Genomic DNA, 13273 nt, shown 5'->3' with positions numbered 1-13273 from the left:
AGAAAACTCTCCCTACGTAAACTTAAGCTTAGGTTGGAAATGTGCTTCCATTTACAGCTCAGTAACAAATATCTCCATCTTAAAATTGAAGAGTAACATCTGTGTGTTGGATACCTATCTGGGTATTGCGATTTATATACGTTCCTGCAAAGTGCATCTCTGAGCCTGTGATTCTGGCTGGTCACATATATGGGGACTCAGAGCCATCCCTTAGGTATGGTGAATCGGGATGACTGCTGGGGGCCCCGCAGGAGGCAGCGGGGAGGTGAGTGGCAGTGGGGGAGGGGTGAGGAGCCCCCCCACCAGAACCTTCTCCTGCCCACTGGTAGGTCTCGCTCCCTCTCAGCGCCTACCGCAGATCAGATGTTTTGCGGTGTCAGGAGGTGCTGGCGGGGAGGGGAGAGAAGTGAGGACGCAGTGTGCTCGGGGGAGGGGGCAGAACTGGGTGTGGAAGAGGTGGGGCAGGGGTGGGGTGGGGCCTTGGGGGAAGGGGCGGAGTGGGGGCAGGGCCTAGGCAGAGCAGGGGGAGCAACCCCCAGCAGATTAGAAACTCAGCGCCCATGTCCCGGGTCCTGCATCCCCCTAGGGACGGCCCTGTGGGGACTGGTTAACATTGGTTATGGCTTCTAATGGGGTGGGGGAAAGCTATTCCTTGCATTGGGATGGACTCAGTGATCTGTGGGGCACGTCTATAACTAACTGCTATGACCCTAAGTAAGATGGAGCCACTTGTAGAAGTTGACAGAACAAATACAGCAATAAATCAAAGAATACAAGTCTACCAGATTCATTCTTCGCTACCTCCCTGCCCCTCAAGCCTAACTCTGGGAAACAAGAGCTGGCCCCCTTTGGATATAGCACAAGACGACTGCAAGCCATGACACTGCCCAACACTATGAGGTAGAGAGGAATCAGGTAGCATATTTATCCCATTTTCACAGAAACCTAACTACAGGTAAATATTCTTAAAGACTTAGCTACTGAGATATCAGAAGACAGTAATAAGACAGTCATAAGATGCTCTAGGGAAAAGCAACTAGTTATAATCTGGGAGGGCAGACAATATTTTTGATGTGTTGCTTAATGAAGCAAAGCTGCAAGCAGGGCATTGGATGCTGTAAGTCATGGCATAAACGGCAGAGTGAACCTGCGTGTTCGCACTGCTGCGGTAGATGCGGGGGGGGAACCGCTGGCAGGGAAGAAGGGCCATCACCGAAAGAAAAAAAATATTGGATAACAAGAGTTATTGCATTTGCTGTCTCTCGTGGCATAGATCGGATAACCAGACCACTCCAGTGCGTAGTGCTGATACTAGGAGTTTGGAACATAGAACCCTTTATGACCCTATGACGCTGTCGTGAGATCTATGCAGATCCTGATCCTGTGCCCATGCTGAGCTCCATTAAAGTCCACTACCCAGATTTTCTGCAAGGTCAGGACCTTAGTCACTCATCCATCTAATAGTTTTTCCATCATCGTTGGTGCCAGACCGACAGAAATTGAAACGGAAGCCTCCTTTGTAACTACATGATGGTACAGCGGAGGCAGGAGCAACACAGTCATCTCCCATGCTGTGCCACTGGGGCGTCTCATCCATGGTGTGCGGGGGACCATCTCCAATCGGGACAGCAGCAGTTAGTCTCTGTGGCCAAGTCAATTCTTGGCCCCTAGCGCTGGTCATGGAGATGTGTTGTACACACATTGGTTTGCCTGGCCACCACTTTCACATACAGCAGGCTACCCAACAGCCATAAGGAGGGTGACCTAGCAGTGAAAGAGTACTCCACTGGGTAGTGCTAATATGAGTTTGGAAAATAGAAACCTATGTAGTGAGATCTATGCAGGTTGCCCATGACCAGTTCCCTTAGCCAGCAAGTCATCCCCCCCGCCCCCCACCCAAGCTATTTCATAATTAATTAAACCACCTGCCATTCACTGGGTATTTGTATTAGCCCCTTGCTTTAATCAAACAAAGCTTAATTGCCACGTGTGCCAAGATTGAGAAGCTAATTCTAGCCTACATGGAACATGCTTTTCAGTAATTTCCATGATACTTTTCCCTCCTTCATTTTTAACTGGATTTTAAAATGCCTGATGAATGCTGAAAAGATCTTGTTGGTTAGGAGCTATATTAAAGGCAAAGTACTCTAGAGCAATATATTCAGAGCTAACAAAATAATCAAGCTTGATTTCTTACTTTCAAGAATTTCTCAAATGTTTTAGGTTGTGCGCTCCTCAAATACTGCCACACATCATCCACAAGGTGTGCTCTTCTGATCTCTATACACCACGGACCTCGTGGCACCAGGAAAGAGTTTGCCTACAAAACAAAATAGACAATGCATTACAAGCTTTACATTCTTTTAGTTTTTAAATTGTTAAAAAACCTCATTGACTTTGGCAATACTTACGTTATATATCCTGAACAGAATTTGGCGGTCAATTTCATAAACCACAATCTTATCTTGCATGTCAAAGATGCAAGGGTATGCAGTCAGTTTCAACAAAGCCTTCTGAAATGACAAGAAAGTTTCATTTTCAATTAGGAAAATGTATTTAAAATGTCACTGTGATAAAGACAAGCTGGATTATCAGTTCTTCCTCTGTCCTATCTCAGAGTCATGTTATGTACATAAGGCAGTATTTTTAAAAGGAATGTCCAGAAGTGAAATCCCCCATTTGTCTGTTAAAATAGCCACTTACAGGTTCTGTTTCCTACTGCGAGTACCTCAGCTCTAAAGCCTGATATTCTGCACCCTTATTCAAAATGCACCATACCTCATTACCAAGTAGTCCCATTGAAATCAGAATCAGGCCCTTTGCATTTTGCATGCACAAATGCAAGGTTTTCACTTGCAAACTCGGTACACTTCTGAAAGCTGCTTTAGAAATTTGGCTCCAGGCATTATAGTTATAGCAGTGAGCATGATTGCTTACTTTGTTTAAGAGAACTGGATAAATTCATGGAGGCTAAGTCCATTAATGGCTATTCGCCAGGATGGGTAAGGAATGGTGTCCCTAGCCTCTTTTTTTCAGCGCGTGGAGATGGATGGCAGGAGAGAGATCACCAATCATTACCTGTTAGGTTCACTCCCTCTGGAGCACATGGCATTGACTACTGTCGGTAGACAGGATACTGGGCTGGATGGACCTTTGGTCTAACCCAGTATTGCCATTCTTATGTTCTTACGTTCTTAGAGCCTTTGGTGTAGTACCTTGTCAAAGGCTTTCTGAAAGTCTGCATACATTATATCCGCTGGATCACCCTTGTCCACATGCTTGTTGACCCCCTAAAAGAATTCTAATAGATTGGTGAGGCATGATTTTCCTTCACAAATGCTATATTGACTCTTCCCCAACAAATCGTGTTCATTTATGTGTCTGATAATTCTGTTCTTTACTATAGTTTCAACCAATTTGCCTGGTGCTAAAGTTAGGCGTAAAATTGCTAGGATCGCCTCTGGAGCCTTTTAAAAAAACTGGTGTCACATTAGCTATCCGCCAGTCATCTGTACCAAAGCCCATTTAAGTGATTGTTTACACCACACTTAATAGTTCTGCAATTTCATATTTGAGTTCCTTCAGAACTCTTGGGTGAACACCATCTGGTCCTGGTGGTTTATTACTGTTTAATTTATCTATTTGTTCCAAAGCCTCCTTTATTGACACCTCAATCTGGGACAGTTCCTCAGATTTATCACCTAAAAAGCATGGCTCAGGTGTGGGAATCTTCCACACATCCTTCAGGTGCAAAGGATTCATTTGGCATTTCCTCAATGGCTGTCTTCCTTGAGTGCTCTTTTAGCACCTCCGTTGTCCAGTGGCCCCACTGATTGTTTGACAGGTTTCCTGCTTCTGATGTACGCAAAACACAATTTGCTGTTAGATCTTCAGTCGTTGGCTAGTTGTTCTTCAAATTCTTTATTGGCCTGTCTAATTCTATTTTTACACATGACTTGCCAGAGTTTATGCTCCTTTCTAGTTTCCTCAGTGGGATTTGACTTCCAATTTTTAAAGGATACCTTTTTGCCTCTAACTGCTTCTTTTACTATGTTGTTTAGCCATGGTGGTACTTTTTTAATCCTCTTACTTTGTTTTTTAATTTGGGGTATATATTTAATTTGAGCCTCTTTTATGGTGTTTTTAAAAAGTTTCCATGAAGCTTGAAGGCATTTCGCTATTGTGACTGTACCTTTTAATTTTCCTTTAACTAGCTTCCTCATTTTTGTGTAGTTCCCCTTTCTGAAGTTAAATGCTACTGTGCTGGGCTTCTTTGATATTTTCCCTCCCGCAAGGATGTTAAATTTAATTACTTTTTGGTCACTATTACCAAGTGGTTCAGCTATATTCACTTCTTGGACCAGATCCTGTGCTCCACTTAGGACTAATTCCAGAATTCCCTCTTCTCTTGTGGGGTCCAGGAGAAGCTGCTCCAAGAAGCAGTCTTTAATGGTGTCTAGAAATTTTATCTCAATATCCCATCCTGAGGTGACATGTACCCAGTCAATATGGAGATAGTTGAAATCCCCCCAGTATTATTGAGTTTTCTACTTTTATAGCCTCTCTATTCTTCTAGAGCATTTCACAATCACCATCACCATCCTGGTCAGGTGGTTGGTAGTATATTCCTACTGCTATACTCTTGTTATTCAGGCTTGGAATTTCTATCCATAGAGATTCTATGATACAGTTTGATTCATTTAATTTTTTTTTTTTTTTACTTTATATTTGACTGCATGCTTTCTTTCACATCTAGTGCCACTCCCCCATCAACATGATCTACTCTTGTCATTTCTATATATTTTGTTCCCTGGTATTACCATATCCCATTGATTATCATCATTCCACCAAGTTTCTCTGATGCATCAAAATCCTCATTTAATCCTCATTTATCCATATCCTCATTTAATACCAGGCACTCAAATTCATCCATCTTAGTATTTAGACTTCTAGCATTTGTATACAAAGTACTCTATAAAATGTGTCATTTTTTAGTTGTCTGCCTTCATGTGATGTAATTGAATGGGACACTTTTTCACTTGACTGTTTCTCTTCAGGTCCTACCTGTAATCTAGCAACTTCTATCCTCTCATCTTTACTAGGATATAGAGAATCCCTGTTAATAGAGTCTCCTCTATGGGATGTCTCAATCCTCTGTACTGTCAGCTTTCCCCCAGCCCTTTCCCCCAGCTCCTCTACAATCTTCTCAATTTTACATGCCAGCAATCTGGTTCCGTTGTGATTTAGGAAGAGCCCATCCTTCCTGTAAAGGTTCCTCCTTTCCCAAAAGGTGCCCCAGTTCCTAATAAACCTAAAACCTCCTCCCTACACCATTGTCTCATTCACACATTGAGACCCTGCAGCTCTCCCTGGCCCTGTGTGTGGAACTGGAAGAATTTCAGAGAACACTACCATGGAGGTCCTGGACTTCAATCTCTTACCTAATAGCCTACATTTGGCATCCAGGATCTCTCTCCTATCCTTCCCTATTTAATTGGTACCTACATGTACCACAATCACCAGTTCCTCCCCAGCACTGCACATAGGACTGTCTAGATGTCTGGAGAGATCCACAACCTTCGTACCCGGCAGGCAATTCTCCATGCAGTTCTCCCGGTCATCACAAACCCAGCTATCTATATTTCTAATGATCGAATCTCCCATCACTATTAGCCATCTCTTCCTAATAACTGAGATTTCTTCGCCCAGAGAGGTATCCTCAGTGCAAGAGGATATCATGACATCATCTGGAAGGAGGGTCCCAACTATGGATTCATTTCCCTCTGCGCCAGTTTGATGTTCTCAGGGGCTGTCAGACTCGGGGAGGGACCATTCTGCACTGTCCTGGAAAGTCTTATCTATGTCCCTCTGTTTCCCTTAGCTCCTCCAGTTCGGCCACTTTGGTCTCCAGAGCCCACACTCGGTCTGTGAGGACCTTGAGCTCCTTGCACTGAATGCACACATATGCCACCTGCCCACAGGCAGGTAATCATACATTCCATGCAATGAACTAGATCGACCCCACTCTACTGCTGGACTTCTGCCTGCATTCTTTTATATTCCTGCAGCTTTTTTGGGTGGGGGGGTGTTTGTTGGCCTAAACCAGAGGTGGGCAAACTACGGCCCGTGGGCCACATCCAGCCTGCAGGATCGTCCTGCCCAGCCCAGCCCAGGGAGGCTAGCCCCCGGCCCCTCCCCCGCTGTCCCCCCTCCCCCGCAGCCACGCCATCGCACAGGCAACGCTGCTTGCACCTGCCCACCTCCCAGGCTTTCCAATAAGCCAGTCCTGCTGCTGAGCGGCATGGTAAGGAAGCAGGGAGCCGGGGGGGGGGGGTTAGATAAGGGGCAGGAGATCCTGGGGGGCAGTCAGGGGACGGGGGGGTGGATAGGGGGTGGGGTCCTGGGGGGCCTGTCAGGGGACAGGGGGCTTGGATAGGGGCCGGGGCAGTCAGGGGACAGGGGGCTTGGATAGGGAGTGGGGTCCTGGGGGGGGGCCAGTCAGGGGACAAGGAGCAGAGGGGTGAATGGGTCGGGGGTTCTGAGGGGGGAGGGCAGGAAGTGGGAGGGGGCGGATAGGGGGCAGGGGCCAGGCTGTTTGGGGAGGCACTGCCTTCCCTATCCGGCCCTCCATACAGTTTCGCAGCCCCGATGGGGCCCTCGGGCCAAAAAGTCTGCCCACCCCGGCCTAAACTGAGAGAATGTTAAACTGAGAGGGAGAGTAGCCCTGCTCCCTCATTAACAGTTAATGGATCCTAAAGGGCTTAGGGAACAAAGCCTCCTTAAGAAGCTCTCAGCCTTGCCTAGAAGGCCACTAAACTCAGCACACCGGCCCCTCAACAAACCACACTGCATACTTCAGTCAAGCAGCAAGCACACAACAAACAGATATCAAAACTCTGCAAACTAAGAACCAATGAGACTCAAAACCAAAGTCCACTATTAGATAAAGATAGGAGAGACCTCAAGGATGAAGTTTAGGCCTTGTCTATGCTGAGGATTTCAGCCATCAGTGCCAAACCACGGATATAGCTGAACTAGTGCAAACCCCTAGTATTGACAGGGAAAGCCACAAGCAGCTGTGATCTGCAAGTGAACCTTCCCCTTGTATAGTGCAAATCATCATGGCTTATAACCCACTCTCTATGCTAGGGGTTGCCCTGATGCAGCTGTATCAGTGGCTAGTCACTGATATATGGAATCAGGGAATATTCCCCAAGAAAGAAAAGACCTGATTAAATCTATGGCTAAGAAAAGGTGACAATCTATAAAATAGCCTCATGTAACAAACACTTGGTACTGTGTGCAGAATTAAAGCTGCTAGTTAGAAATAATGAATACACATCCAATCAGCATGAGACCGGAAGTCATACCCCATTCTCCCAGATGCGATTTCTGCATATTCCTGTATCAGACTCATTTAAATTAAAGCAGTGCAAAGCCCTGTGTGGACACTTTTGAATCAGTTTAAAAATGGCTTATGTCAATTTTAATATCATTCAAAATGGGCTTTGCACCAGTTTAACTACAAGAATTGGAAACAATGCCAGTGAAAATTAGTTTGCAGAGTGGGTCTTACTAACAAACAAAATCTGGAGTGAAAATTTGTTTGAAGTTGTTACATAGAGCCCTTCCATGACTCAAAGGAAATTAAAATGTTCTGTTGGCTTCCTGGTGAAAAGTTTCAAAGGACTGTATAAGGGTACATTAATTCTGAATGGATAAACACAAAAATAAGAGGAAATATAATGGGCCAGATCCTGGCTCCCATTGCAGCTGCTTTGCAATGACTGGCCAATGGCTTGGCTACGTCAGGCATGGGGGAGTCTCCAGATCATGGAGCACCAATGTTTCCTCCTATGCTAACTCTGCTTCCAAGCCCTCAGTGAAGGGGAGATGTGGCCATGGAAAAGGAGGTGTAGCTGGGGTGTGACTGTGCCCAGTTGATCTCTGACTGCCAAAACAACCTTGGAAGTCATGGGCAGCTGGCACAACTTAGAAGAGCCTTGCTGTTCTGAATGGTGTATTGGGGCCAGCCCAATGCACAGTAGCCCCAGGACCGGAGAGGTTGTAAAGCTTTCTAAGCTGTACTGGGGATAGAAGGGCTGGACCCAAGGATTTGGCCCCAATATCTCTAACTTCCTAAATAACAACAAGAAAATATATTGCAGTTTTGGAAAGATGTTATACTTACCGTTGCTTCACTCGAATGCCAAGCCTGTCCCCAAATCGCTTTCACTTCAGGTACATAGAAGTTGTTTTCTTGTATTTTGAAACCAGCACTGGAATTCACCTGCATCGATACATACAGTGTTAAAAGGAAATGGCCAGCAGATCCTATGACCTAGGAACAATTAACCTGTAAAACAGAACTATATTGCAAATGTACCACAGCACTTTTCACAAACGAGCAAAGTAGTGCAAAAGGGCAGAAGTGCAAAAACAATACAATCAATATAGAACCATACAGCTAAGAATCGTAGCATACTCTGTGCATTAACTGAGAATTCCAGGGCCTCATTTTCTTTTACACCAGAGCTCCTTTACACAACTCTGACAGTGAGCACATATTGCATTTACACTCATTTAAGGCCCTTCTTTACTATGAGAATGGGGAGAAGGGGCCTTAGTGTAAATGAGAATCAGGCCCTTTGTATTATGCCCTATCTTAGAATGACATAATGAACTTGCAGTGTAGATTACCCAAGGGAGAAAATTCTACCAAACGGGGATGAGAGGGACAAAGAAAGGCCTTTTACTTAGAAGTGGCAAATATGGGGAGACGGGGGAGGAATCAGAAGAGAAACAGATTCGAATCAGGTCAGTAAATAAAAATAAGCAGAGCTAATTCAACCAAATCCAGGGCTTCCAGCAAAGACAATAGCTTAGGGTCCCCATGATTTAAGGCCCAATATTCCGTGTGTAAGTTTACTCCAGTTCCCTCCAACTTCCCATCTGCCCCCAAATCCTAAGCCAATGGCGGGGCAAATCCAGTGGGGGTGGTCAGAAAGTCATGTGTCCAGAACTGGTGCACGGGCTTGTTGAGAGAGAGTTAAGAAAGTGGTGAATGAAACAGGAAGAGGGGCTGGAATTGTGATGCTGCACGTCCAAGACAGTAATAAAAGGAGAGAGAACCCCTAGCTCTCCAGAGGATTCAACTTATTATGACCTCAGAGCAGCTGATCAGTGTGAAAAAACTTCTGCAGCATTAGAGTGCAACCAGCAAACATCACACTCACATTTCAACCTGCCCCTGGGGTGGGGCCCACAAGACATGGGGCAGTCCCCTAATGGAAGAATAAGAGGGAAATAGAGTTCAGACTCACTGATTGCAGACCCCTTTGCAGGTTATTCTTGTGTAGTGGACCAATGGGGCAAAGCAACAATGATCTGACATTAGAGTTCCATTCTCTTAGCACTGATGGGACAAAGTGCATACTGCTCTGTAATCAGCAATTGTACCTCAGGTATAAAAGCCATGTATTCGTAAATTCAAGAAATAAATACATGAAAAAATATTCTAATCGTATGTGTATTTTCTAACCCACCAGAGCCAACTGCTTTTCTACCTGGTAAAGAATCTGCAGCATTTTCAAACTCCTATTCAAGTGCAGTTCACAGGTAATTACTTCAGAGTTTCTGACTTGCATGATGAAATTAAGTAGATTGATTCTGGAAACCCTTTGATACATGCTCACTAGGTCCTTGAAAAAGGATATTTCTAGATTTGACCACAGGGATTCTGTAAAGAAAACAACTGTTGACATCTCTACCTTAGACAACATACAAATAGTCCTTAGTAAGATCTGTCCTTTGGACAAACAGCAGTTCGTTTTGTTTTTAAATGAACCGAATAAAGCACTGGTATTAAACTAAACTAGTAAATCTCAAACTCATATAATGCTTTTATCTGTAGACTGCTCCAGACAAGTTATCCCTTAGCATGTCTTTCTACATAAGCAGCTTGTCAAAACCCTTTTCCATTGTAGAAAATATCTGGGGTGAAATCCTGGCCCCACTGAAGTCAATGGGAGTATTTCCCTCCTCCCTCCCCAGAAAGTGCTGAAGAACTCAGGTGATCCAGCTGTACTGCTATCAGACCTTACCAAGAACTTTCAGGTCTTTTTGTTGGAGACTCAGGATGGCTTCTGCTAGCCGATCAAGAAGACGGTTAGACACGTTATCCTGTCCCCGTAAAAGGACAGGAATGATCAGGTAGATCCTGAGAGCTTCAGGTGAGCTGGGAGAGGAAGACAGTGATGACAACAATTTCTCAACTGCAGAGATCACCTGGGGGATTGAGGGAGCAAGGAGACAAGAGAAATTAAAAAATGCAGCTGAGTTTTGCCATAATAATTTATTACTTATAGCAGCAAGACCAATATAGAATTCCCAGTTTCACGGACCATCTTCTTTCATACGCTGAAGTGGGACTCTGGAGATCTGGGGTCAATTCATGACTCTGCCACAGATTTCCTGTGCGACTTTAGGCAAATCCCTTAATCTGTCAGTGCCTCAGATTCCCTATCTCTAAAATTAGGATAATAATTCTTCCACCCTTGTCCAGATGCCTGCCAATTTAGAGACTGTCAGCTCTTTGAGACAAGCACCATCTTGCACCCTGTGTTTGTACAGTGCCTAGCACAATGCACACCTTCTGCACCACCATTTTGCAGATATTGATCAATTTCACTTTGTCAGTTTCCCTTTCTGTTTCTGTTGCTCTAGCAGGGAGAGTTTGAATTAGGAAAACAAGCTTAAAACAAAACACAAAACAAAAATACCATGAAAACATTAGGTCAACCTCAATAATTATACGGCCTTCATTGCCATAATATCTTGGCAACTCCTAATTTAATACAAAGAAATAACAGCAAACAAACGCTCTTTGCTCCACTGGAAGCAGCTCTGAGAGGTAGTAGATTTGTTTTTTTCCTGTTTATGTTAGGGTCTATAAAGCACTTGAAAAACCCAGACCTACATTTTGTCAGCATCCCTTTGTGGAAAAAAATGCGATGATCCAAAGCTACTGGGTATCAGTGTAACAAGTATCATTTCTACGCCACTTCTTACCTCCTGCAAGCCTTTTGGTTTCTTGTTCATCTTCTCATAAAAAAGAAGCACTGCTGACATATCTACGCCTGAGATTTCTTTGGAGGTTCTGAAATGTTTGTCTCCACTGGAAGGGAAGAAAAATCAGGGATGTGAAAGATCTGCTCCTCTGCTGTGTATTTCTGGCTAAACTTTGACTCATTTTAACAATCCCTGGGTATGAAGGGAATGTACATTCTGAGAAATGCTAAACCCTAATTTCAATTAATATAATTATATTCTGCCTACCAAGAAATTCTCACTGCAGCATCAGTTGAATGCTATTCCTTACTTCTTGTTCTAAACTCTCACATAGTGTGGCTGTGTGTTGTTAATCATCTGCTTGCCATATTCCACCCTAGAAGTGGTTGCATTTCAGCGCTGGGTAAAGTAACATTTGTGAAATGATTTGGAATCCTTCTGGGTACAAGATGCTGTATAAATGTAAGTTCATTAACAACAGTAAATGTTAATATGTGACAAACCTGTCCGATCTTCATTTGGGTAAAGTGCTTTTCTCATATCCATGTGATAAACCTCCGCTCAGATCCTCTGCCTCTCTACATATGTAAAATACCCATTTAGTGGGAGATGGGAGCATGAAAGGAGAGCAGAGTTCTGGAGACCAGGAGACAAATTTTCAAACTTGGATGCCTAAGTCTTGGCTCAAGCGTCCGTATTTAGGCAACAAAGTGATTAGATTTTGAAAGAGTGCTGAGCACCCCTAGTTCCCATTGACCTCAATGGGACCTGGGTTTGCTCAGCACCTTTGAAAAATCAGGCCACTTATTTAAGTGCCAAAATGTGAATTTAGAAGCTTAATTTTAGGCACTCGTTTTTTAAAATCTTGGTCAAGATCTATTATGTGGATCAGAGGAGAATTTTAGCCTTTTCTTGAAAAATATTCTATAGACTTGTATTTTACAAATCCAGATCATCCTATCAATCTCTACATTCTTTGTAATGTAGCTAATTTCTGACCATTTATACATAGTGGATGTACTATTTTGTTTTCAAATTAGTGCACTCTACCTTTTGTCCAAGAAACTTCCATTGACACAAGCCACAGATGAAAAGATCAGGCGAATATTCCTGTTAATGTAAAAGGACAACAAAAAACAACCCAGAATTAATCATTCCAACAAAAAAAGCAGCAAAAGCTATTCAGTCTGAACAAACAGCAAAGATGTGCACAAATTGGTTTGTGATTTAAAGATGCCAGTTGTTCTAAATGCCACTTTCCTTACCACTTACCTTAGATCACTGGTTCTCAACTCTGGTCCACCGCTTGCTCAGGGAAAGCCCCTGGCGTGCCGGGCTGGTTTGTTTACCTGCTGCGTCCTCAGGTTCGGCCAATCACGGCTCCCACTGGCTGCAGTTCGCCACTCCGGGCCAATGGGGGCTGCAGAAAGTGGTGTGGGCTGAGGGACGTGCTGGCCACCCTTCCCAAAGCCCCCATTGGCCAGTGGGAGCCGCGATCGGCCAAACCTGGAGACGCAGCAGGTAAACAAACCGGCCTGGCGTGCCAGGGGCTTTCCCTGAACAAGTGGTGGACCACAGTTGAGAACCACTGCCTTAGATTGAAAATACTTGGACAATCATTGAGCTCCAAATTAGCCATGTGGGGATAGATTTTCAAAAGAGCCAGTTTTTGAAGTACTCAGCATGTGTAATTGGGGCCAGATTTCCCGAAAGAAAGTCAGCTCCCTTTCAGGCACCTGAAAATCTCGCCTTTTTGAGAAGTGTTCAGCATTCCAATGTACCAAGTTATGAAAATCGGCCCACTTCTTTCTCTGTGCCTAAAAGAGAGCTGAGCATTTCTGAAAATTGGACACCAATTGTGAATGCTGAGTCCTTCTGAAAATTCCAGCCATGCTGCTCAATGGACTTTCATCGGGCTCTTTTGTTTTAAGGCCACCACTCTTTGGGGTTCAGTCTCCCCCTGGATGTGCGCTCTTAACTCCCAATAACACTAGTGACAATGATATATTTGCAATAAGAGGAGGACACACTCCTAAAGCTGGCCGGTGTGTCTCAACCTCTGTACTTGTGAAATGTCCACTTCCATCTCTTTGCAAGAAAATAGTGAATAAGGGCCAAACACAAGGGCCCTTACTTCATTAATGTGAGTTTTGCCTGAGCAAAGACGAAGTAAAGCATGCTGGACTGAGTCTCAAAACAAGCA

The 13273-nt window shown here is 44.2% G+C and overlaps 1 protein-coding gene across 1 annotated transcript in view; it reads right to left on the bottom strand.

Annotated features, from left to right (window-relative positions):
- Window positions 1–13273, bottom strand: part of LOC102937978 (E3 ISG15--protein ligase HERC5) — a 44051-nt gene that overhangs the window by 17492 nt on the left and 13286 nt on the right. The window contains exons 10-16 of the mRNA XM_027828935.3: window positions 12121–12180; window positions 11071–11176; window positions 10104–10287; window positions 9567–9739; window positions 8192–8290; window positions 2412–2513; window positions 2198–2320 (exon numbers count right to left, since the gene is read on the bottom strand). Of these exons, the coding sequence (XP_027684736.2) occupies window positions 2198–2320; window positions 2412–2513; window positions 8192–8290; window positions 9567–9739; window positions 10104–10287; window positions 11071–11176; window positions 12121–12180 (847 nt within the window). The remainder of the gene's footprint in view (window positions 1–2197; window positions 2321–2411; window positions 2514–8191; window positions 8291–9566; window positions 9740–10103; window positions 10288–11070; window positions 11177–12120; window positions 12181–13273) is intronic.

The sequence above is a fragment of the Chelonia mydas genome, chromosome 4 (genome assembly GCF_015237465.2).
Source record: "Chelonia mydas isolate rCheMyd1 chromosome 4, rCheMyd1.pri.v2, whole genome shotgun sequence".
Lineage (NCBI taxonomy): Eukaryota > Metazoa > Chordata > Testudines > Cheloniidae > Chelonia > Chelonia mydas.
The sequence above is the reverse complement of the archived record's forward strand: the minus strand, read 5'-3'. Positions and strand labels throughout refer to the sequence as shown.